The 23,096-nt window shown below is 54.3% G+C and overlaps 2 protein-coding genes across 7 annotated transcripts; both read right to left on the bottom strand.

Moving 5' to 3' along the window:
• Positions 1-514: 514 nt before the first annotated feature.
• Positions 515-9,295, bottom strand: NFATC2IP (nuclear factor of activated T cells 2 interacting protein). The gene is made up of 8 exons (XM_032842623.1): positions 8,909-9,295; positions 8,208-8,280; positions 5,888-6,005; positions 5,093-5,173; positions 4,816-5,002; positions 3,579-3,723; positions 3,352-3,461; positions 515-1,507 (listed from the first exon to the last, which is right to left on the bottom strand). Exons 1-8 carry the CDS (start codon positions 9,293-9,295, stop codon positions 1,349-1,351), a joined length of 1,260 nt encoding a protein of 419 aa, XP_032698514.1. The 3' UTR covers positions 515-1,348.
• A 6,291-nt stretch (positions 9,296-15,586) lies between these two features.
• Positions 15,587-21,597, bottom strand: CD19 (CD19 molecule). Of its 6 annotated transcripts, none has more exons than XM_032842740.1 (15): positions 21,450-21,597; positions 20,951-21,205; positions 20,450-20,653; positions 20,027-20,341; positions 18,893-19,003; positions 18,613-18,661; positions 18,263-18,351; positions 17,717-17,830; positions 17,477-17,581; positions 17,320-17,388; positions 17,154-17,210; positions 17,002-17,058; positions 16,147-16,239; positions 15,938-16,045; positions 15,587-15,781 (listed from the first exon to the last, which is right to left on the bottom strand). In XM_032842740.1, the coding sequence occupies exons 1-14, from the start codon at positions 21,535-21,537 to the stop codon at positions 15,948-15,950; spliced, it is 1,704 nt and encodes a 567-aa protein (XP_032698631.1). In that variant the 5' UTR covers positions 21,538-21,597; the 3' UTR covers positions 15,587-15,781; positions 15,938-15,947. The 6 variants fall into 6 exon arrangements, with proteins under 6 accessions (XP_032698631.1, XP_032698630.1, XP_032698633.1 ...); XM_032842739.1 differs by having other exon boundaries at positions 17,154-17,213; positions 21,450-21,596; XM_032842742.1 differs by having other exon boundaries at positions 20,027-20,320; positions 21,450-21,596.
• Positions 21,598-23,096: the final 1,499 nt, after the last annotated feature.

The following is a 23,096-nucleotide window of genomic DNA, read 5'->3' as shown; positions in this document are numbered from 1 at the left end:
CAGTTCATACACCTACATTAAAACTGAGTGTTTCTGCCTGGTGAAGGGCACCCCCTAAATAACCTGACACGAGTGCCGTCCTGAGAGCTGTGTGCACCCGTCGGGGCAGTGCACAGAAAGCAATCCCCAAAGGGGAAGAAATCCCCCCCCAATAACTGGCGATCAGATGAATGGACATTGAAACATGCCACTACCTTCCACCCAACAGACTGGCAAAAGTGAGAAAGCAGGGCAGCAACGAGCACTGGTGGGGACCTCCCCACCCCGAGGGGAGGCTCAATGACCATCGAAAGAAAAATTTGGTAGAACCATAGGAAATTAACCAGTCTGACTTGTCCTCCCATCCCCGGTGGCTATGCCGGAGAACGTTCCATGCAAGCGTGGAAGGGGACCCACGGAAGACGTCATCGTGGCTTTGTTTACGAGCCTGGGAGCTGGAGGCACCCAGCTGTCTGCCCCTTGGAGAACATGTGGGACGCCTCGGAGCCGTCCCGGCACCGAAGCGCGCGGAGAAGGAGCGACACGTGTTGAGTGAGAGAAAAAACAGCCCAAGGTCTGCAGCAGAGTAAGACCACATGTCGCAGAAGTATATCCCCACAGGCGAAAGCACATCTGACAAGGATACATTCATGTTCAAAGTGAAACGGGCTCTCGGCGTGACAGGAGGAAAACAGCGAAGAGAGAGCCCTAAGCCCGGAGAAGCCTTTCGTGGACGAGCACCCCGAGAGCCAAAGAGAAAAGCTCGGATGTGCTCGATTATGCCTTTAACAATGTGTGTGCGTCAGGAAGGCTGGCTCTCAAGGGTGCTGGGGTGAGGAAGACGTGCGAGGCTGAGAATCCACTCTGTCCTAGAGAAGGGTGACCCGCCATCTGCCCTGCTTGCGTGACCGTGTGTGTGCGCTGGCTCAGTCCCGCAACTGGGCACGTGTATGCCTCCAGCCAGCTTCATCCGCTACCCGCTGAGGGCCACTGCGGGTCTCAGGCAGGGCAGAAACCCCAGGCCTGGAATTCGCCCCCCTCCCCCGCCATGTATTTCCACTTGCTCTAAATCGGAGCGGTTTCATACAACAGACATTTTGAGGAAGGAAAGGCTGGGGATGAGGAATACATTCTCTGGGTCCCGGGGGGCTGCCAATGCAGCATACCACGCGGATGGAGTCACAGTCCCCCCAGGGTGACAACAACCACCACACAGCTAACCAGGGAACTACAGGCTTGAAACCAGGGTCAATGGAGAGGGGTGTCAAAGGTCACTGCTCAATTTTGCATCAGCTTAAGGATAAACCCATATAGGGCCAAAAGGGGCAGCTGTTCTCCCCAAGTCCAGGCTGGGCCTCAGGGGGGGTTTTCAGCCCCAGACCTCGATGAGGTCCCCGGATTCCATGCCCAGATCAGCAGGCAGCTCCTTGCCTGAAAGCTTTGTCCCATCAAAGAAGAAAGAGAGCTTGTGGCCTGAGAGTCCCATGGCCTCCTCGTATTGGGACATGAGGTTCTTGAGAGGAGAGTCCTGGACAGAGAGGGAAAAAATGAAGGTTATGAATTTGAAAAGAGGGGGCAGTACCTGGCGGGCTCAGTCAGGAGAGCATGCGACTCTTGATCTTGGGGTCTTGGGGTCGTGAGTTTAAGCCCTACACTGGGTGTAGAGATTACTTAAAAACAAAGCTTAAGGTGTGCCTGGGTGGCTCGCTGGGTTAAGCCTCCGCCTTCGGCTCAGGTCATGATCTCAGGGTCCTGGGATTGAACCCCACTTGGGCTCTCTGCTCAGCAGGGACCCTGATTCCTCTCTCTCTCTCTGTCTGCCTCTCTGCCTACTTGTGATCTCTCTCAAATAAATAAATAAAATCTTTAAAAAAAAAAAAAAAAAGCTTAAGGGGGCACCTGGGTGAGTCAGAAACCCAGGGTTTCGGCTGTATTCGGCTCAGGTCGTGGGATCGAGCCCTGTATCAGGCTCCACCCTTGGCACGGAGTCTGCTTGTCCCTGTCCCTCTACCCTCACCCCGCCCTTCTCTGTATCAAATAAACAAATCTTTTTTTTTTAATTTTCAGGGGCGCTTGGGTGGCTCAGTGGGTTGAGCCTCTGCCTTGGGCTCAGGTCATGATCTCAGGATCTGGGATCGAGCCCCTCATCGGGCTCTCTGCTGGGTGGGGAGCCTGCTTCCCCCTCTCTGCCTGCCTCTCTATTTGTGATCTCTCTCTGACAAAATAAATAAATAAAATCTTTAAAAAAATTTTTTTTAAATACAATAAAATCTTATTAAAAAAAAAAGAATTTGAACAGAGGAGCTGAGAACTTGTAGAGATAGACAGAGGACTCGGGACAGGGAGACCACAAGGGGAAGGCAAGTGGACAAAGAAGCCAGCACAGCTGGGCTCCTCTCTAGGGGACTGGGCCATGGAGCCCAAGGCTCAGGATGTGGGCTCTGGGTCAGGCAGGTTCTGCAAGCCCCCAGTTCCTCACATCCCAGTGCGGCATCTGTCACCTTGAAGCAGACAGCCCAGACCCCAAAGCGGAGTGAAGACGACCTGAGCTGGAGGCCAGACTCTCCCACTCTACTGATGCCTGACCCTGGGCAAGTGTTACGAATCCTCTGTGGTCCTGAGCCCCGGTGAGTGCGAGTGGGACCTTATTTGGAAACAGGGTCTTGGCAGATGTAATCGGGTTAAGAGGAGGGCACACACTCGGTGAGGGTGGGCCCCAGTGACTGATGTCCTTGCAAGAAAATGCACGCGCAGAGACACACAGGGACTGCACTACGTGACCACAGAGGCAGGAGACCAGGGTGATTCAGTGGCAGGCCACCCCCAGAAACCAGGAAGGGTTTTGCCCGGGGTCTCTGGGGGAGTGTGGGCCTGCGAAACCTTGGTGTCTGACTCCAGCTCTCCAGGACCTCAAGGGAATACATTTGGGTAAGCCACCTGGCCTGGGACATTCTGTGACAGCAAGCCTAGGAAACCAATACTTCAAGTTGCACCCCTTCTCTAGACACGCGTCCCTGTTAGTTAAATAAGGGTAACAACAGCAGTTTCCATCTAACTTGGCTGTGAAACTCACTAAGCCCCTGACCGTGAATTCTCTCTAGCATGGGGACTGTCGCTTAGAAGCCTGGCAGTTACTCTGACAGGTTTCACGGTCGCAAGGGGCCTTTCCATTTTACACAGGAGTCAGGAGATCAGAGCAAAGTTCCTGGCGCAATGGGGAGAAAGCTGAACAGCGGGCTTTTGCCAGGCTCTAGGATGGGCGGGAACCGGAACCACTCGGGACCAGAGGGAAGCCCCCTGGGTTAACTGGTGGGAGGGACAGGAGGACAGAGGGCAGGGGGAGAGGCATGCACAGCCATGCCTCCCACTCACCGGAGACAGTGAGACTTCCAGCATCTGGTGTTTCTCCTTTCCCTGCACCCGCAGCTGGAGCAGTTGGGACATCTCTGAGGTCTCGGGCGAATTTGCTAGCACCACGCAGTCTGCAGGAAGGAGGATCAGGAAGCCAGGCCTGAGCGGGGCCTAGAAGCCCGGCCAACTTCATCCCCTCCCTGTGGCGAAGGCCTCCTCCAGGCTCCACCTCCCCGCCTTCCTCTCACCGATGATGTCAGCCACTCCAAGCTTTAGTGTCCTGGGAGTAGCAGTAGGGGACAGCTCTGTCTCTCCAAAGAGCAAGAGGATCCTCCTTGGGGACACCCCGAGACGGGTGGCCATGTGGTCCACCACACGCTGTAGGGGCTCCGACTGGGGAGGGGACAAGAAGCAAAGGAGGCCACCTCCTGACGTGCCCTGCCCCACCCACCACTCCAACATGTCGCTGGCCTTTGCTACTGGCTGAGCTCCTCGGCTGTGAGCTCCATAGATTTCCCTGGAGAAGTACAGAATAAAGCCATGTCCGTATGGGGGTTGGGAAGGAAAAAGGACAATGGCGCAGACCACAGCAAAGTGGACCTCGTGCGCCCCTTGCAACAGGCCACTCTCGACAGGTCCCCAGCTCTCGCAGACGGGTGCAGCTACGTCTGCCTGGGTAAGAGAAGCCAGGAAATCACTCATGGTGCAAGCGTTGGCAATGAGCTCCTATGTTTTAAAAGCATTCTGCAGGGGTGCCCGGGTGGCTCAGTCAGTGAGGGAGTCTGCCTTCAGCTCAGGTCACGATCCTGGGGTTCTGGGACTGGGCTCCCTGCTCACTGAGGATCCGCTTCTCCTCCTGCCCCTCCCCTGGCTCATACAGCAGCACGCACACTCTCTCTCCCTCCCAAGTAAATAAAATCTTTCTTAACAAATAAATAAAGGCATTCTACATCTGCAGGGCAGACGAACAAAGATGCGCTTGCTAAAGCCATGGGCTGCATGTTTGCGCAGTCTGTTTTAGCTGCTTCCAAAGCGTGGTTATGGCTCAACCAATGGTCACTTCTGTTACCGCTCTTGTTCCGGCATCGGGCTCATCCCTACAAATATGGTCCTTTCACCAGGGAGCCAGGGGAGCTCCGAATGAATGAGTGACGCCCGTGTGCGGAAGGCTGCCATCAAAGCAAGTGCTCGTGGGAAGCACAGTGTCCGAGGGAAGGAAAGAGGGAGGGGGCTACCGAGCCAAGCCTCTCGGGATGCTTACATGGAGCACTGGAGGGTGGGTGGGCGGTCTGCCGGAGAAGGGAGGGTGAGGAAAAGACCATTGGGATAAAGGGAAGAGTGAATCCAAGGCACGGGGTTGTGGGGGTCTGGAGGGGCACCAGCAGGATGGGCGAAGCGGGACACTGTCCCCCTGTGCCTGCCCACCGTGCTCACTCCACCTACAGCTCGGGGGAACCTTCTCCCACAGGCCCTCCAGGCACTTGCCATTCTGACGGGCAGTCTAACCACATCAGCCCGGCACCGGATTTTCATCGGGAAGAGTCGGGGGCTCTCCGGAAGGGTGGGACCCTCCACCAGGACCACCTCGTCCTCTTGGTGCTGGTGATCCTGGCCCTGGCGCTCCTTGGGACTCAGGCAGGAACGGAGATCTTGGAGGCGCTTGCTCACCTCCCTGGGGTGCAGAAAGGACTCTGGGTCAGGCAGGGGGCGGCACCCGCCAAACTGCCCTTCTCTACCCCAGCGAGCCCCCTGCCCTTGGCACCTTAACTTCTGGAGTGCCCGCGTATGCTTTCTGCTTTTGGTCCTTGGCAGAGGTGAAGGCAAAGGAGAGGTGTCTTGAACCCTGCAAAGAGAAGAGAGGGCTGGGCTGGAGGAAGAGGAGGGGACCCCAACCCAGTATCTCCCCTCATGAGCTATGGACCACTGTGGAGCAAGATGGGGAGAGCTCGAACCAAAAGGGAGCATCTTCTAGCAACATCACCTTGTGGACAGGGGAAGGTAAAGTCAGGGAAAATCTGAGCCCTCATTTTTATACTTACATGACCTAAATATTGGCAAGGAAAATGCCTAACACTCATTCATTCCTTCATTTGTTCATTTATGTATTTTAAATGCCTAACATTTAAGGTAAGTCACTTCCCAGGTGAGTATCTGGTAACATCCAATGGACACCAAGTACTTACTACATGCCAAGTGTTAATCTACTTGAAAATTTTGACACAGGTGCCATCGTTATCCCCATTTTCTAGAAAAGGGAAGTGAACCACAGAGCTAGTTAAAGAGACAGGTAGCCGGGCTTGAAACACAAGGGCCATCCCCACGGCCACACCTGTCAGAAGCAAAGATGGAACATTCCACTCCCATGGGTGGTCCTGAAGGGCCCAGCGCTCCTCCCAAGACCCTCATTCCTCACCTGAGCCTGGAGGCTCCCTCCACTCCCTCCATCCCTTCTCCTTACCCTTTCAGGAGCCACCTGAGGATCCCGCCCGCACCTCACCCCAGCCCTCGGGCTCCCTTTCTGCTGGGGGGTGGGGGGCAGTGCCCCGGCCTCACTCACAGAAATGCCTCCTTTGTCTTCTCTTCTGCATCCTTACGCCTGAGCTTCTTCTTCCAGGGAGACTCTGGAAACAGGGCATCCTCAGCATGGGGACTGCTGGAATCTGCCATATCCATCTCTGGGGACAGAGAAGGAAAAGCGGATGAGGTCAACAAAGGGAGGGCAGCAAGAGGCCAAGCAAAGGCATGCCAGGGACTTCTTGAGGTCCCAGGAAAGGAGCAGACCGAGGAGCCCCAATATGCGTGCACGCACACACACACATGCACACACACACACGCACACACACACACACACACACAACCGCGCAGTAACGCTGGGGAAGTGCTGGCGGGGTGTGAGTCACAGGGAAATGCCTGCTGCAGAGAAAAGGACGAGCCGGAGTCTGGCAGAGCAAGAGAGTCTGAGTCTCGCACTAAGGCATGAGCCTGCGTGGTGAGGGTGGACAGTCACAATGTGACCCTCTCCAGTTAAGCCATGATTCACTTAATCTCTTCTCACTTTTTTGATCAGCTGCATCCCACAAATACAAAATAAACACAACCTAGGAAACACTTACCTAATACACATGTACTCCTTATTACATGTGTATGTACTATTTATGTATGTGATAAAACATACTTCAAACCAGATGCTGGCATTTTTTTTAAAAAATGGTCCTCTTGGGGGACCTGGGTGGCTCAGTTAGTTAAACGTCTGCCTTCGGCTCAGGTCATAATCCCGGGGGTCCTGGGATCGAGTTCCACATTGAGCTCCCTGGTCAGCAAGGAGTCTGCTTCTCCCTCTCCCTGTCCCTCTGTGTGCTCTCTCAAATAAATAAATCTTAAAACAAACAGACAAACAAAAGTTCCTCTTATGTCCTTCCTGTACCCGACTGGATGGGCAGAGCAAGACTATGGGGTAGGGGGTGGCGGGGCGCAGGGAGGGAAGGAAGTAGAGGTTAAGTACAGGTCCTCTGAGCCTGTATTTCTCAAATTTCCTCCATGTGGGCATCACTATCACATCATGCCATCCATACCTCTATAATGTTGAAGACCTTTCTTTAAAACCCTCACTGTAACTAGGATTTCTTGTAATGGGAAACTAGAGATTTATTTTAGAACATCGAGGATCTTTCCCATTTTGTTAGCCACCCACAAAGGATCATCATTAACCACAAAAATAAATATAAATACTGCAAAAACAAAGCAATGATAAATAAGTCCTAGATCAGTGGTTCTCGACCCAGGGGACATGTGGCAATGTCTCAAGACAATTTCTGTTGTCACAGTGAGGGGGAGAGGGGGTTGGAGCGTGTGATACCAGCCTCTGGTGGGCAGAGGTCAGGATGCTGCCAAACATCCCACAATGCCCAGGACAGCTCCACACGGAGAATTGCTCCGCCCAAATGTCAGCAGTGCCGAGGCTGAGACATCCTGTCCTCGATAAATGTGGCAGCTGCTAGAGACCCGAGATTCCGCCTTTCTGACAAGCTCCTGGAAGATGCCCAGCACTACTAGGCCTACATGTGGAGCAAGGGCAGAGGGACCCTTGGACTTATACACTCCAGGTACTGTCCTAAAGCATAAATGTAGCCCAAGAGAGGGCTCTCTATGCATTCTCTTTAACTCTCACCAAAATCCTTTGACACGGATCCACTGTTATCCCCATTTTCCTGATGACAAAACTGAAGCACTGAGAGAGGAGCCTGCCCCAGGACACACAGCTAGCTACCAGAGGGTACAGCTGAGATTCAAACCCAGGCCAGCCGGTTCCGAAATCAGCTCCTGATCATCCTACCATGCTTGCTCATGGTGTAGAAGTCTTGGTCCAAGGTCTGCATTTGCCCACTGGATCACTTCTTTATCAAACTTGATTCCTACGTACTGCCTTTGGGTGGTTTGGAAAAGCCACATCACTGGGGGAGGACCAAGGCTGGCAGCCCTGGTAAGATTCAAAGAACACCACGCTGGCTCCAGAATGTTCCCAAGGAACTTGTTGCCGATGTACCAAGATGTTACAGATTCTCAACAGCTCCTCCTCCCCGGCCCCCAGGATTACAGAATCAGAATCTTTGGAGATGGCCTAGAAATCTGTAGATTAGCACACTCTTGTACCTATCGGGAGGGGGTTAGGGCAGTCTGGCAGCATTTCCTATGCCTCCTGGTTAACACTCCATCTCAATTCAGGACTGGAGCTTTTTTTCTGGCTAGGATGCAGGAGTCAACCCTCCCATCCCCTTCCTCTGAGCTTCAGGGGAAAATTGGCCACAGGGTTGTAAACTCCAGGAATCTTCCTCAGAGAAGTCAGCACTAGGCTCCTCTCCCTGGAAGCCCGCCCCTACCTTCCTCAGCCTCTGGGGGACAGAGTTTCAGGAGGGACTGGTGATCTGGGATGAGATGAAGGCTGCTTTTCACCTGTAAAGACAAAAGTGAATCAGTCCCAAGTCCTCCCTCCACTGAAAGGGAAAGCAAGATGACTCTTTCCTTCTTCCAGCTCTCAAGTCCAAGTCCTCTCTGGGGGAGTTAAGAGCCCAACTTCCCCAAGATCCAAAACTGAGTACTCTTACAACTACACCCCCTTTCCCCAAGACATTCTGAGGATGCAAGTTTAGTTCTTCTTTTACCTTCTTACTAGGTTGCTAGCCATCCCACTTTCTCGGAATCCTGGGAAATCCCAGATCCCTTGCTCACCCTACCACCTGGAGTCCCCAACCTTCTCTGAACTTCCATGACCCCAGCATGATCCTTAGCAATGGGCCCCAATCTCAAAAACCGACAGGCCCCAAATCCCAGTCCCAGGTTCTGCCAGCCCCTCTCTGAAGCATCAGGGATCCCGGCCCCTGAGCCTCTCTCTCTGCTCCCAACACTCCAGCTCCCGGAATCCCAAATTCCCAACACACTCCAAACCTCTTCACAATCCCTGCATCTCTCTGCCCTACCCCCTGCTTCCATTTAGTCCCCCAAGACCAACCCCAGAAGCCTAACCTCAGCCGTCCCCAAACCCAGCCCTCCGCCCTAGCCCTCCCGGGGACCCCGGCTGCACCTTCCCGGAGTACACCGGAACAACCGGTGCCTCCCCCGGATCCAGCAACAGCCGCCGCCGCCGCCTGACCGGGGCCCGCGGGGCTACGGCTGGTGGTGCGTCCGCCCCTTCGCTGTCGCTGTCGCTGTCGTCCCGGGGGACGGCCGGCCCTGAGGGCTCCGGGAGAGGGACCTCGACCGAGTCCGCAGCGCCGCGCGCCGTTGCGACCTCCAGGATATCCTCATCGCTGTCGCTGACCAAGTCCACAAACTCCGAGTCCAAGGTGCGCTGGGCTGGAGGTGGCGGGAGGCGAGAACGACGACCCCGACCGCCCCGGGACCCGCGAGCCCCTCGCCCGGCACCGCCGCCCCGAGGCCGGCGGCCCCGTTTCTTCACCCGCTCCGCCATGGCACACACCCGCCGACCACGGTTCCCCGCCTCTAGACGCCTCGTCCAGCCCCCTCCAGCGACTTCCGCCCGTCATTGGGTGAACCGTCTGCTAGTCAACGCCTCTCCCCGCCCACAACCCGTGGCTTCCCCACCCCGCCTTTTCATTGGTCGCCGCTCCCGCCCATCAAGTATCCACCACTAAAACCAAGGCGCCAAAGATTCCAACCAGCCTCGGCGCAATCAGCCTGGGTTTCGATTCGTTCCAGCTCACCCATTGGCCGGCTGCCTCCCTCTTGACCAGCCCACTCCGGTCCCATTAGAGAATGGGTACCCGGTAGGTGGGGGAGCGGGGCATCCTGGGAATTGTAGTCCTTAGGCCCTCAGAACACAAGGTGTTCGAAAGCGGCCTCCCGAATTGCCTTTCTTTTATTTATCTATCGTCTATCATTTTTTAAAAGTAATTTTTACACCCAAATTGGGGCTCAAACCCACAACCCTGAGAACAAGAGGCACCGGCTCTACCAACTGAACTACTTTTAGAAACCGGCAATAGGAGCACCTGGGTGGCTCAGTTTGTTAAGCCTCTGACTCTTACCTTAGCTCAGGTCTTAATCTTGGGGCGGTGGGCTCCACAGTGGAGGCTACTTAAAAACAAACAAGCGAACAAAACAAAAACGAAAAACCCACGGTGGAATTAGGCTTTAGCCCTCTGGGATATCCTCGTGAATTGTTCACCGCCACTAGGTTGTGGGCTAATTCCACTAATCGCCATCCCCAACCGCAGGTGCAGAATCCACATGGAACACACCCCGGCCCAGCACTTCAACCCCACTCAACTCTGAAAAGCCTTCCACGTCACACATAGCCTCCCTCGCCCCCAAAGCCTTCTGACCAGCCTCACACGCAGTCAACACAACCTGCGCCCACGCGACACCCGCCCACCGCGGACACCCCAGCACAACACGCCTCGCAAACAACACCTGGACGGGCAAATCCAGAAGAAAACTAAGAGGCTTAGTTCTCCCGGTTGAAAAGAAGGGGTGTGACTCCCCCCCTCTCCCTGCTTTTGTTTCAGAATTTTTCTTGGTCCTTTCCAAATGTATGTAAATCTCTACCGTGGCTAAGTCAGCCTCTAGGAATTCTCATAACTCAGGGACTCCGGGGAGCTGGTAGTCATCATTTTGAAATGCAAACCTCTAGGGAGGTAGCTCCGGATCTCCCCCCTCCACTCCCCCCACCCCGCCCCGTCCTGGGGAGAATAACAGCCTAACTTTGGTGGGGGCCTTGCTGCTAGATGCGAACCACCTCTGGTGATAAATAAGTGAGAAGCTTGTTTTTCTCCCCTGGAGAGAAGCCCACGGCCATGATAAAGTTAGCATGAACTCTGCAGGACAAACTGTGTTGCCAAATCCCCTTACTGGAGGCCTAGTTATTGTTTAGCTTGGAAAGAATATAGGGGTTTTGAAATTTTATGTTGAAAACAGGTTAAGGGGTTGTACCTGCTTTGGCTACCTGTAGAATTCCTTGTAAGAAACCGAAGGGAAAAAGTCGTATTTACAATGAAGTTGGGGGACACCTGGGTGGCCCAGTGGGTAGAGCATGTGACTCTTGATTTCAGTGTCCAGAGTTCAAGCCCCACCTTGGTAGTAGAGCTTGACGTGGAGCCACGAGTGGGTGGTCAAGGAAGAATTCTTGAGATGTTTTCAGTGCAAAAAGGTGATTTGTATTGTAACCCGGGGACAAGACCGGTGGGCGGAAAGAGCAGCACTTATGGCTGTAGGAAGCTGGTGGCTTATGCTTAGTGCTCAAGGGAGAGGGGATATGCAAGGAATATGAAATCATAAATGCTTTCTTCAAATTTATTTTTTTTAAAGATTTTATTTATTTTAGAGAGAGGAAAGGAGAGCGTGTGGGGTGGGGGTACAGAGGAAGAGCGAGAGAATCTCAAGCTGCCTCCTCACTGAGCACAGAGCCCCACTGGGAACCCACACGGGGCTCAGTCCCAGGAGTCTGAAATCACCACCCAAGGAGTAATCAAGAATCGGGTGCGGAACCCACTGAGCCACCCAGGCACCCATGACAGTTTTATTCTTCGGGTGAATGGCTGTAATGTGCATCACATTCTGGTTTAATGTTTTCAATAATAAAAACTGGTTTTGTGGGGACGCCTGGGTGGGTCAGTCAGTTAAGCGTCTGCCTTCGGCTCAGGTCATGATCCCAGAGTCCTGGGATCGAGCCCGGCATCAGGCTCCGTGCTCAACCGGAAGCCTGCTTCTTCCTCTGCCTACCGTGGGCTCTCTCTCTCTCTCTCTCTCTCTGGCAAATAAAGAAAATCTTTATTAAAAAACCTGTTTCTGTGTCTCTGCTACCTTGGCGGAGGTTTTCCGCCTTGGAAGATTTTGTTTTTTCTTTCCATTTCCCAACACACCCACCAACCACACCGCGCGTCTCAGAAGCTACAAAGCCTCCGCACATCTGCTTTATTTGCAACTCCTGCTCATCGCGCACCCCAGCGCGGCGCAGACATGCCCCTTCAACGCTTCACACTTCCTACATCACCTCCAACTTATGACCCCCGACACCTCGCCCCACACTTCGCACACAATACGCACACGGCATACGCCCAGTACCAGCGCCTCTCAACACGATGTTCACATCATTTGTACTTCATCCGTCCATCCATCCAGGGCAGCATCCTAGCCACCACGCACAGCCCAGTCCCTCCCCCTTCCCCATCACCTAATATCCCCAACACAGGTGCCCTATTCCGTGTAGACGGGGCCCAGCCCTATTGTAGGGGCATAGCCCCAGCAGATGGCGCTGTGTACCAGGGGACAGAGGCCCCCCAGGCTCCGGTAGAGGGGACCCTAAGGAACTCCCAGTCCCAGGAAGCCTTCAGCCACTCTTGGTCGACAGGCTGAGAGCAGAAAGATTGTACCCAAAACCCTTCTGCCAGCCTTGGGCCCCACCCAGAGGCCGCTGTCAACCATGGAGGCAGCGGGGGGTGGCCCCAAGGACCTTGGAATATCCCTCAAGCCTCCTTCTCCAACTTTGCTCAAGAGCTAGAAGTGGTTGGGGCCCCTGCCAAAAAGCAGGTCATGTGGACACAGAGAAGCTCTGGAGTGTGACTTCGTCCTGGACAAGTCTCTGCCCTGGAAGGAGCCCCAGTCCAAATGATCTTGGTGCCCTCTGGCTCCTGGCACATCATAATACTGGCTACTGGCTGAGTGCTTACTACAGCAGTGTCAAGAGCTTTCCATCTCATTTAAGACTCATTAAGGTAGGTATAATTATTATCCCTATTTTACAGACGTCTGTCTGCAGCACGAAGAACTTGAGGCACAGCTAGAGAGGGCTGAGCTGGGATTCAAACTCAGATAGTCTGATCCCAGAGGACTGGACTAGAGCTGGAATACCTCTGCGGCTCAGCTCTGCTCCCGCCCCCTTCTGCCAGACCTCCCTGGGTGGCCCAGGAGGGGCCCCATCCTCTAGGGGCTTTCCAAGGCAGTCCTTCTCTCCTCCTTCCGAACTCATTTCTGGAGATCCTGATCACCGCCACCACCTGGCTGGGTACCAGGGGCACAGAGAAGACCCGGACATGGATTCACCCCCAAGAAGGCAGGATGTTTTCACCTCGAGTCACACGCTCAGATGTTTCGGGCCCAGACAGGAAAGCTAAATGGAATAAAGGAGGTGGATGAAGGGTAATAGGGAATGGCAGGGACTGTGGCAATCGGGAGAGCTTAGGGGCGTGTGGGTGGCTCTGTCGTTAAGCGCCTGCCTTGGGCTCAGGTCATGATCCCAGGATCCTGGGATGGAGCCCCAGCTCCCTGCTCTGTGGGAAGTCTGATTCTCCCTCTCCCACTCCCCCTGCTTGTGTTCCCTCTCTTGCTGTGTCTCTGTCAAATAAATAAAATTTTATTTTAAAAATTAAAAAAATAGGGGTGCCTAGGTGGCTCAGTGGTTAAGCCATTGCCTTCAGCTCAGGTCACGGGGTCCTGGGATGGAGCCCTGCATCAGGCTCTCTGCTCAGCAGGGAGCCTCCCCCCACCCCACCCCTGCCTGCCTCTCTGCCTACTTGTGATCTCTGTTAAATAAATAAATAAAATCTTTAAAAATTTTAAAAAATAAACAAAATCTAAAAAAAGGGGAAAAAAAGCATCTGCCTTCAGCTCAGGTCATGATCTCAGGGTCCTGGGATCAAGCTCTGCATTGGTCTCTCTGTTTGGCAGGGAGCCTGCTACTCCCTTAAAAAAAAAAAAAAAAAAAAAAAGATCTTATTTATTTGACAGAGTACAAGCAGGGGGAGTGGCAGGCAGAGGCAGAGGCAGAAGCAGGCTCAAGGCAAAAATCCATCAGGGATGCTGGGATCCCAAGGATTGGGGTGTTGTTGTTTTTAAGATTTTATTTATTTGCCAGAGAAAGAAAGCGAGAGAGCACAAGAGTACAAGCAGGGGGAGGGGCAGACAGAGGAAGAAGCAGGCTCCCTGCCAAGCAAGGAGCCCAGTGCAGAGCCTATGTGGGACTCGATACCAGGACACTGGAATCATGACCTGAGCTGAAGGCAGATGCTTAACCAACTGAGCCACCCAGGCATCCCAGGATTGGGATTTTAAACCCCACATGGGGACAGAGGTTAAGCGGAGGCCCCAGGAACAGCACAGAATGGAAACCGCACACCTCGCACAAAGCTAGGAGTTGAGAATGGGCTGTCTGTCCTGGGCGCAGAAAACAAGAAAAAAGAAAAAAATCCATCCACAGACCTTGGGATACAGTACAGAAGCAAGTCACCCAACAGGGAGCGGATGGGAAAAGCCACAGCAGGAAATCAGAACCCCGAGGTTCTCCAAAGCATGGACTTGGATTCCAACCAAACCTCTGGAATGAACACCTACTCTGAGAGATTCGTGAATAAAATGGTCAGAAACCTGTGTTGCCTGTAAGATGGTGGCAGAAACCAAAGCAAGCTGGCCCCCAGGGATGGCAGAGGAGCCCAGGGGACTCAGGGGACTCCTGGAGGCAGAAGAAACACAAAGAGGTCAAGAAACCTTCCGGTGGTGAAATGAAACTCACCAGGGGAAAATCCAACCCATCGTACAGATAATAGTAACCACACCGTGCTCCCTCCCTCATGCTGTTTTATAACTGGGGGTTACGCAAGTTACCTAAGGTCAGTTAGCAATCGAAGTGTTTCACTTCTCTGTGACTCCATCTTCTCAGATGGAGAATGAGAATAATTTTAGCATCCCTCCCTCATAGGAGTTGCAAAGATAAAATGAGACACAACCTGTAAAGTGCTTATTAGAACAATGCCTGGTACGTAATAATACTGTTAATACAGAGAAAGTTAAGTTTTAAAGGTTCAGAGATAAAGAAGGAAAAGCGGCTCTTAAAAAAAATGGGACATTATGAAGAAAAAACTGGTGCATTAAGAAAAGGAATTCTGGAGGGGCGCCTGCGTGGCTAAGTCGGTTAAGTGTCGATTCCTGGTTTCAGCTCAGGTGGTGATCTCAGGGTCTTGAGATTGAGCCCCACATCACGCTCTGTGTTCCGTGGGGAGTCTATCTGTCCATTTGCCCCCAAATCCCCACCCCTGCTCATGCTCTCTCTCCCCCTCAAATAAATAAAATCTTCAAAAAAAAAGAGGGGTGCCTGGGTGGCTCAGTGGTTTGAGCCTCTGCCTTCGGCTCAGGTCATGATCCCAGGGTCCTGGAATTGAGCCCCACATCCGGCTCTCTGCTCAGCAGGGAGTCTTCTTCCCTCTCTCTCTCTGCCTGCCTCTCTGCCTACTTGTGATCTCTGTCTGTTAAATAAATAAATAAAATCTTTAAAAAAAAAAAAAAAGGTAGTTTATCAGAGAGTAGGCACAATGGCTAGAACTACAGCCAGATTTCTGGATTCACAACTAGCGCTGTGAAGCGCCAGTCATGTGGCCTCAGACATGACACTCAGCCGGACATTTATTTTCCCATCTACAAAATTGCAACAAGGGAGGGTGTCAAGACTGAGTATAGGCTCTGGGATTAAACTGTCAAGAGTTCAAGTGCGGACCCCAGTAAGGCAAGCCGTGGGCACATTCCTTAGCTTCTCAGCCTCCGACTCTCAGCTCTGAACTAGGGTTGTTTATGAAGATAAAATGAGCATAATATACAAGTGAGGGAGATGGGCACAGGTCAAGCCATCGGAGGGAGAAGGCCCCTTTGTACCTACGATGCAGCTCTCCCTCCTCTGCTGGATTCCAGAAGCAGATGGGAATACAGGCATCCTCCTTTCCCTCTCCCTCCCATACAAGGGCATTACATCAAAGGATCGGAAGAAGTCATTGAGTTTATTGGGGGAGTGCAAGGGGAGTCAAAGTTTCACTGGTACATACACACACACACACACACACACACACACACACAGATACACACATCTGAGGCATCGCTGCTCCAGCAGATGACTTGCTCAGGGTCCCAGATTTCAAAATCAGATATGGATCTCCGGGGCCTAAGGAGGCCCAGGCTATGGAGAAGAAATGGTGACGGGGAGGTTCCAGAAGCCCGCACCCTGAGCACCAGGCCTTGGGAACCCTTTCCCCTCTCCCTGCCTGAGAACCAATCCCACCCCTACTCACCTCCCTCTTTCTCCTCCTTCCTTAAAGGACAATTCCCAGCTCACCTGGAGGGACTCATCTAGTGCTCCAGGTGCCCATATGACCTCCTCCTCTCCAGGCTGGTTCTGGCCCACTGGGATTATCCATGTCCATGTTCTCATAGGAGTCTGCATCTGATTAGGACCCGGAACAGCATGATACAACTAGAGCCAGCAGGAGGCTGAGAGGGAGGTGAGACCCAGGGGACAAAGGGGACAGAAGCAGAAACACCCACCTTCCTCATGATTGGGACCAGGCTGGGCCCGAACAGAACGGACTTGGGGGGCTGCATACAGGATTCCTCTCATATCCTCATAGGACTGGGAGCCTGCTTGGGCAAGAGAGTTGGAGGCCTAGAGCCATGCTGGGCTCGGGGAAGGGAGGTGCAGCCTAAGACACAGAGGGAATCTGAGGGACAGAGGAAGGTGGAGGGCTTGACCCAGGCTGTACTAAGAAGGAGAGAGTAGGGTCGGCGTCAGATTCAGGACCCTTGTTAAGGGTCTGGTCAGATGTGGGTTAGATTATGATCACAGTCAAGAAGAGAACCTGCAGGGGCACCTGGGTGGCTCAGTGGGTTAAAGCCTCTGCCTTAGGCTCAGGTCATGATCCCGGGGTCCTGGGATCGAGCCCCACATCGGACTCTCTGCTCGGCAGGGAGTCTGCTTTCCCCTCTATCTCTGCCTGCCTCTCTGCCTACTTGTGATCTCTGTCTGTCAAATAAATAAATAAAATCTTAAAAAAAAAAAGAAAAAAAGAAGAGAACCTGCAGAAGTCAAAGTCAGAGTCGTGAGGCGGTTGTAGAGACAACTGGGGTCAAGGCTGCGGTTTGTATGGGGCTGGGGTGAGGTAGAGGTCAAAATCCAAGTAGGAATTGCACTGGGATCAGAGCTGATGTTCATAGTTAGGGGTGGGGTAAATACTGGGATCAGGATTGGGGTTGAGGTTAGTGTTAGGATATGATTCGAGGCCAGAATTACATCAGAAGTCAGAGTCAAGGTCAAGGTTGAGGTTGAGGTTGAACCTGGAGGTGGAGCTGAGCACCAGGTCAACCCAATCTGCCCAAGACAGGATGGTTCTTAGCATTTCTCACCAAGAGAGGTTGCTTCCCTGCTGGGGTCCCAGGCTGACCCATGGGGGCTCAGGAAATCTAGAGAAGAGAGGGAAGTTATTTCTCCTAGCCTCCAGGTCCCCGATACACACACCCCCCACCCCCCACATTAATGGGACTGTCTTCACACATACCTGCCGTCCTGGTGACTGGCTGGGCCAGCTCTTCATCCTCGTTCTCGTAAGACTCGGCTGCTGCAGGGAAAAAAGAGAACTCCAGGGACCATTCGTGAGCCTTAGGGGCTCCACAGCCGTCTGGGTCCTCCCAAGCCTCCGAGGCCCCGCAAAAACCCTAAATTACCGCTGGAGAAGGAGTCTTCATCCTCAGGACCCAAGGCTCCCTCCTCAGGGTTCTCATAGCCGCTGCCATCTGGTGGAGAAAGAGAGGGGGTTGTCCAGCGAGGGCCCACAGTCCACTGGGGAGAAGGTGGGGGAGCCGCGGGTGGACGCAGTCTTACCCTGGGAGAGTCGGTCCTGCTCGCGGTTGGAGTCATTCTCGTAGAACTCGGAGCCCTCTTCACTGTCTGGCTCCTCGTAGGCCTCCCCTTCCTCTTCTTCTGGGCCTGGGGTTCGGGGATGTGAGTGGGAACCGAGTCACCGCCCCCTTCCTTCAGGCCCCCAGCCCAGTATTCCTGCCGCAGACCGCTCCACCATCCCTCACGTGAGGACACCGCCCCCCCCAGCCCCCAATCAATCACCTGCCGGCGGTGGGCTCCGGGACCCCGCTGCTCCAACCTCCGGGACGTCGCTGCGCGGGCTTGCGTAAGACTGGACGGCGGCTCCCAGGCCTGCAGCCCACCTCAGGGCACGTCCTGGCGGGAGGAGCGTTGTAGCGGGAGAGAAGAGATGGGGGCGGTCACGACTAAGGGTCTGCGAGGCTGGGCAGGGGACGGGAAACTACCCGCTCCAAAGGGCCCTTTGACTCTGGGCCCCGGACCCTCGCCCTGAGCGGAGAGGGCGGGATCTACACCAGGGGGCGCGGCCTCAGTCTCCCGGCTGGGAGGTGCGGCCCTCGGAACCCGACTTCAGGTCCCGCGCCCTGGGGGCGGGGCACTGAGCTCTGGGAGCGGGCTCAGGTGCAGGGGCGGGGCTCGAATCTGGGCGGGACTCCGCGTCCCAGGGGCGGGCTCTTTTTTTCTGAAGGCGGAGCTCCGAATTTGGGGAGGCTGGGCGCTCTGGGGATTAGAGTGACGAGAAAAGGGGTGAGGCTCTAGCTCGGAGAGAGACCCGGCGGTGCCTCCTACCTGTGCCAGAGGTGGGCGTGGGAAGCGAGAGCACGTTCCCGTACTGATTGTGGGCCCCGCTTCCCGGGGGAGGCGTCACTTTGAAGAACCTGGCGGAGAGAGCGGAGTTGCATTGTGAGGCCTGGCCCTCGATTAAAACATAGTCATGTGTATTTAGCTCCTCTGTTCTTCCTCAGCCTGCAGAGGGGCCTGGGATCACTCCCAGGAGATCTTCACAAGGGAAGGTAGCTTTAGAGCTGGGCTTTGAAGCTTGGGCCGTATTTCAACGGTAAAGGAAAGGAAAACAGTAAGTGCAAAGCATTGAGCAAAAGTGCAGGGATGGGAGACTGCGGAGGCGCTGGCGTCATTACCTTCTGGTGGGATCGGTCATTCGCTTTCTTTTCCTCCTGAGTATTAGGGCTGGTGAGAGTTAAGGGGCGTGATCAGAGGAGGCAGGGTGAAGATTAGCGGGGCGCTGGGGAGGTCCCTTGGGTCAATGGAGGGGAGGGGACTTAAAAGTCCAAGGGGCCCGGTAAGTTTGGAGGGCGGTTAGAGGTATGGGAGGAGAGAGGTGGTCGCTGGAGTAGCGGGTATGAGCTGTGCTGGGGAAGATGGGTAAATTGGGCAGAGGGGCTGGGGGACATGACTGACCTCTTCGAAGTCGAAGAAAGCTCACCAGGGAACCCAGGCAGAAGATCAGGTAAAGTAATGGCACAACAGGGACCTTCCAGCCACCAGTCTCCAGAAGCCAGTACCGTATTGCTGGGGAGAAGCAGCTATGAGACGGGGACCCCAGGCTGGCGTGTTGGTTCCCAGCCTCAAGACCTCAAAGGGCCAGAAGTCTGGGAGACATGGACAAGACACAGATCCTCAAAATGACAAGCTACAAGGGGGAATGGCCTCCCTCCCTCTGAGATCAGGGACTGCGCCCCAGAGCCTGAGCTGGGGCCTGGGGCAGTATCTGTGCAACAAACTACGACCATAGTCAGACTCTATGTTAGGATTCAGGGGAGCGTGATGATAAGCTTCCTCCTGCAATTGAGGACAGTCGTGTGCAAAGTGAAGGTCAGAGTCAAGTTCATAAGATTAAAGGTGGGAAGCAGCAATGTCCTGGAGGGAAGTGTGGAGTTAAAGTCGAGATTGAGTTTGAGAACTGTCGTTAGGGTAGCATGGGAGGAATGAGTTAAGGGAGACAGAAGGACCAGCACACTGTGACCAGTCTGATGGATAGATGGGTGAGGAAAGGGAAGGATACCCAGGTTCCTTCCTGGCTTCGGCCCGTAGGCAGGTGGTAGTGGCTTTCATATACTCAGAGACACCCAAAACACTATGCTTGGGGAAGATGTCGCCTATGTCGCCTTTGGTTTTGTATATGTTGAGCAGGGACATCAGATGACAGGAATGGCTGGGCTTGAGGTGTATGGAGCCTGGAATTGAATCACTAAGGCATGGTGGCCTAAGGAGGTCAGACAGAAAGAGAGTGTAGACAAAGACAAGAGAAAGTGCTGAAGGGATAAGATGATGCCTCAGAGCTCCAACAGTGAAAATGGGGGAGGGAAGAAGACCCTAGAGAATGGGAAGGAGCAACCAGTGGTAGGAAAAGACCTGGAAAAGTAGTGATTTGGAAACAAGGGAGAACAGAGGTGGAGTCAGTGATCACTATAGAAGCCGGGATTTGGGGTGGGTCTGGTACTAGCTCTCAGTTTGGGGGTGCCAAGGTTCACCGACTCCCAGTTCTTCCCAGTAGCCCCCACCCAGGTGCCCCACAATTGAGAGAAACTCTACCTGAATGGGCAGTGACCTTCAGCTCCATCTCCATGGTCATGTTGCCGTGGTAACAACGATAGATGCCAGCATCTCGAACAGTGGCCTGGGGCAGCAACAGAACAGCCCCTCCCCTGAGGGTGCCCAGGACCCACATCTCTCTGCCTGGGGCGTCCTCCCTCAGGTTTAAGCTCAGCAAGGAGATGTTATGCTTCTTGGGGCGCACGTGGGTCCAGGAGATGGGGCCTCTGGCCACGGAGGCAGGGGGCACCTCACAGGGCAGCCAGAATGTGGAGCCAGGGGCCACGGTGAGGTCTGGGGCAGGGAGAGCCAAGGCTAGGAAAGTGTCAGCCTTGGGGTCTCCTCCCCACAAACCCTCCAGTTCCCAGTCACCGTCCCCCATCCCTGGAATCCCTACTTCCTGGCATCTTGCCGGCACCCTACCTTGCTTGAGGCTCTGATTCAGACTGTCCCTGGGCAGGGCACATTCAGGGTCGGTCTCCCAGATCTCAGGGTGATCTTGGGCCCACACGTACAGCTGGGAGCTTGTGGGATAGCCAGAAGGCGGCTTGGGGCCCTCTGAGGACCTGTTCCCCAGGCCACAGCCTGAGTCATTTAGGGCCGAAGCATTCCACCGGAACACCTCCCCTAGGAAAAGACCCAGAACCAGATATGGACACATCCAGGAGAGGCGAAGACATACAGAGACCCAAAAAAGCAGAGACAGAGACGAAGACCCAGAGAGAGACGAGAGTGAAACACGGAACAGCTCAGGGTTGAAGTCATGAAGCCGCAGGAGCTCTGAGGAGTCACCTAGAACAGCTGCACGCCTGTCCCTCGGCCCTTCCACACACTCCCTATAAATCTGTTTTCGCTGGCCCGCCTCCATCTACGTTGGGCCTCCCTCTTCTCATCCACCCCTCCCTGCCCCAGCCCAGACCTCACCACTGCCTGCCACGCTGACTGTCCAGCCAGACTGCCAGGCCTGCTCGGAAGGGGGCCCCAGCTGGCACAGGTAGAAGCCCCCCATCTGTTCGGAGACGTTGAAGACAAGCAGCTGGACGCCCAGGGACCCCTTCTGGATGACCACGTCTTGGGGCCCGTGGCCCGGATCTGACTGAGACCCCTGAAACCAGGCCTGCCGCTCATGGGGACCATCTGAGGGACGGTTGAGACATGGTAGCTCAGCTTTGCCTCCCTCTGAGGAGAGAGAGAGGGAGGGAAGAGAGGAAATCTTCACCCTCTTGATTCCTCACACCAGGTTATTACCCAACGACTCCACCAGCTGGGAGTGGAAGAGCTCTCAGAGTCCTCCCAGCCCCTCCCTGAATTTTACAGATAACAAAATGAAGGCCCAGAGAGGGTAAGTGACTTGGCCAAGGGCACCCAGCCAGACCCGAGTTTCCAGCCCCATCTCTTTTCCATCTGTACCTTCTGGACATACCTTTAGCCATCACCAGCAGTGTTTTCTGGGGCCTGACTCCCTCGGGGGTAAGGAAGAGGAGGAAGAAGAGAAGGAGAGGAGGTGGCATGGCGGCCAGACTCCCCGGGGCACCCAGCTTGGCCGCGCGGGGGATGCTGGGGCAGGCGGGGGCCTGGGGGGGCACTGAACCATGAGTGTCTGTGGGGGCGGGCGGGCGGGCAGGCAGTCCCCTGAGGGAGGAAGGGGTGGTCACACCTTCAGTCCCCTTCTCCATGCACGCCTCCAGACCCACAAAACTTGTCTCCTCCCTGCCACACTTTTATTTTCATCCGGACGCTTACCACCGTGTGAAAATGACCTTGGCTGTGTGTCTGCTGGTTCACTTTCTGTTCCTCCCACTAGAATGTAAGCCCTTCGGGGCAGAGCCTTGGTCGTGCTCAATGCTGTACACATCATGGCTCTGGGATGGTTCTTGGAGCATCACAGGCACCCAATAAATATTTGTTGAATTGAGTGGCTGCACACAGTAGGCCTTCAGTTAATGGGAGACAGTCCCAGCCAGCAGCTGAGAGCACAAGCCAGGTTGTGTGCTCAGCCGTCCTGAGATGATCAGTGCCCTTTAGTGTCCCACTTCTCCAGGAAGCCTCTGCTTCAGTTATGGAAGGAACCCATTTAGAAACGGGGAAATTGAGGCCCCCCAATGGGCAGGGTATTGCCTGAACTCACACAATGAGCTGGTGGTCTAATAAGCACTAGAACTCAGGGGTCTTGACTCTGAAATCTGTGCTTCCACCCCTCCCCGCCCCAGTCTCTCTCCTCCTTCCTCCTCTAGCGCTCTCTCTCTCTCTGCCTGTGTGGATGTTATGTCCATCTTTCACTCTGCTGTCACTCAGGGAAAGGAGTCCAGGAGACCTGCTCACTCCGTTGCTGGTTCCCAGGCCCGACTCGCTAGGCTGCAGCTTCCTGTTTGCTCTAGGCAAACCTCAGGGGACCCTCCAGCTGGCAGGGCCCCCACTTCCCTTTGGTTGGGTTGAGGTGGCTTGGAGGGGGAGAGTGAGGCATTGGGGAATGCAGAGGGTGAGGTGGCAGGACCCCATTTGCCTTTCAACAAAATCTCTCCAGTACCCTTCCTTTTAGGCGGCCTTGGGGTCAGTTTCCTGACTGGAGCAGATCAGTCCCCAGCTCTGAATGCTGTGGTGGCTTTTTCCGTACCTCAGATAAACACTGCAAACCATGGCCTCCAAAAGCCTGAGTCAGGCTGCGGTGAACTACAATTCCCACCTCAGCCCTCCACTGCTCTGCCCCTCACTCCACACAAAACCTTCGTGCTTGCTTCTCTTCCTCCTGGATCCCTCCTTGGCTCTTTCCTCCCCTGGCTCCTTTTCATCCCTCAGGCCTCCATTCAAATGTTACTTCCTCAGAGAGGCCTTTCCTGACCCCCTTGGTACTTTTGATTTCACACCCCTGTTTTATTTCCTTCACAGCATTTGCCCAGTTCCCAAACATGCTTGCTTCTTTGTTGATCTCTCATCTGCTTCCTGCCCCAGAATGTTCGCTGGCTCTTCCACAACAGGGATCTTTCCTGTCTTGTTCTCTGGCATCTAGTAGGTGCTCAGTAAGTATTTGTTGGATCTAGTGGAAAAGTTCATAAAGGGAAACTAGGCCAGG

This window comes from Lontra canadensis, unplaced genomic scaffold (assembly GCF_010015895.1).
Source record: "Lontra canadensis isolate GAN:19392208 unplaced genomic scaffold, GSC_riverotter_1.0 scaffold132, whole genome shotgun sequence".
Lineage (NCBI taxonomy): Eukaryota > Metazoa > Chordata > Mammalia > Carnivora > Mustelidae > Lontra > Lontra canadensis.
Note: the sequence above shows the minus strand (reverse complement) of the source record. Positions and strands in the feature narration are given on the sequence as shown.

Coding starts and splice junctions, on each gene's coding strand:
- NFATC2IP (XM_032842623.1), bottom strand. CDS start 9,295: ATGGCGGAGCGGGTGAAGAAACGGGGCCGCCGGCCTCGGGGCGGCGGT. Junction 8,281..8,908: donor TTCCGGTGTACTCCGGGAAG/GTGCAGCCGGGG, acceptor TTGTCTTTACAG/GTGAAAAGCAGCCTTCATCT. Junction 5,174..5,887: donor AAGACAAAGGAGGCATTTCT/GTGAGTGAGGCC, acceptor TTCTCTTTGCAG/GGTTCAAGACACCTCTCCTT.
- CD19 (XM_032842739.1), bottom strand. CDS start 21,537: ATGCCACCTCCTCTCCTTCTCTTCTTCCTCCTCTTCCTTACCCCCGAG. Junction 17,831..18,262: donor CACGCCCACCTCTGGCACAG/GTAGGAGGCACC, acceptor TCCTCCCGCCAG/GACGTGCCCTGAGGTGGGCT. Junction 16,046..16,146: donor TGGTCCCAATCATGAGGAAG/GTGGGTGTTTCT, acceptor GGTCCTAATCAG/ATGCAGACTCCTATGAGAAC.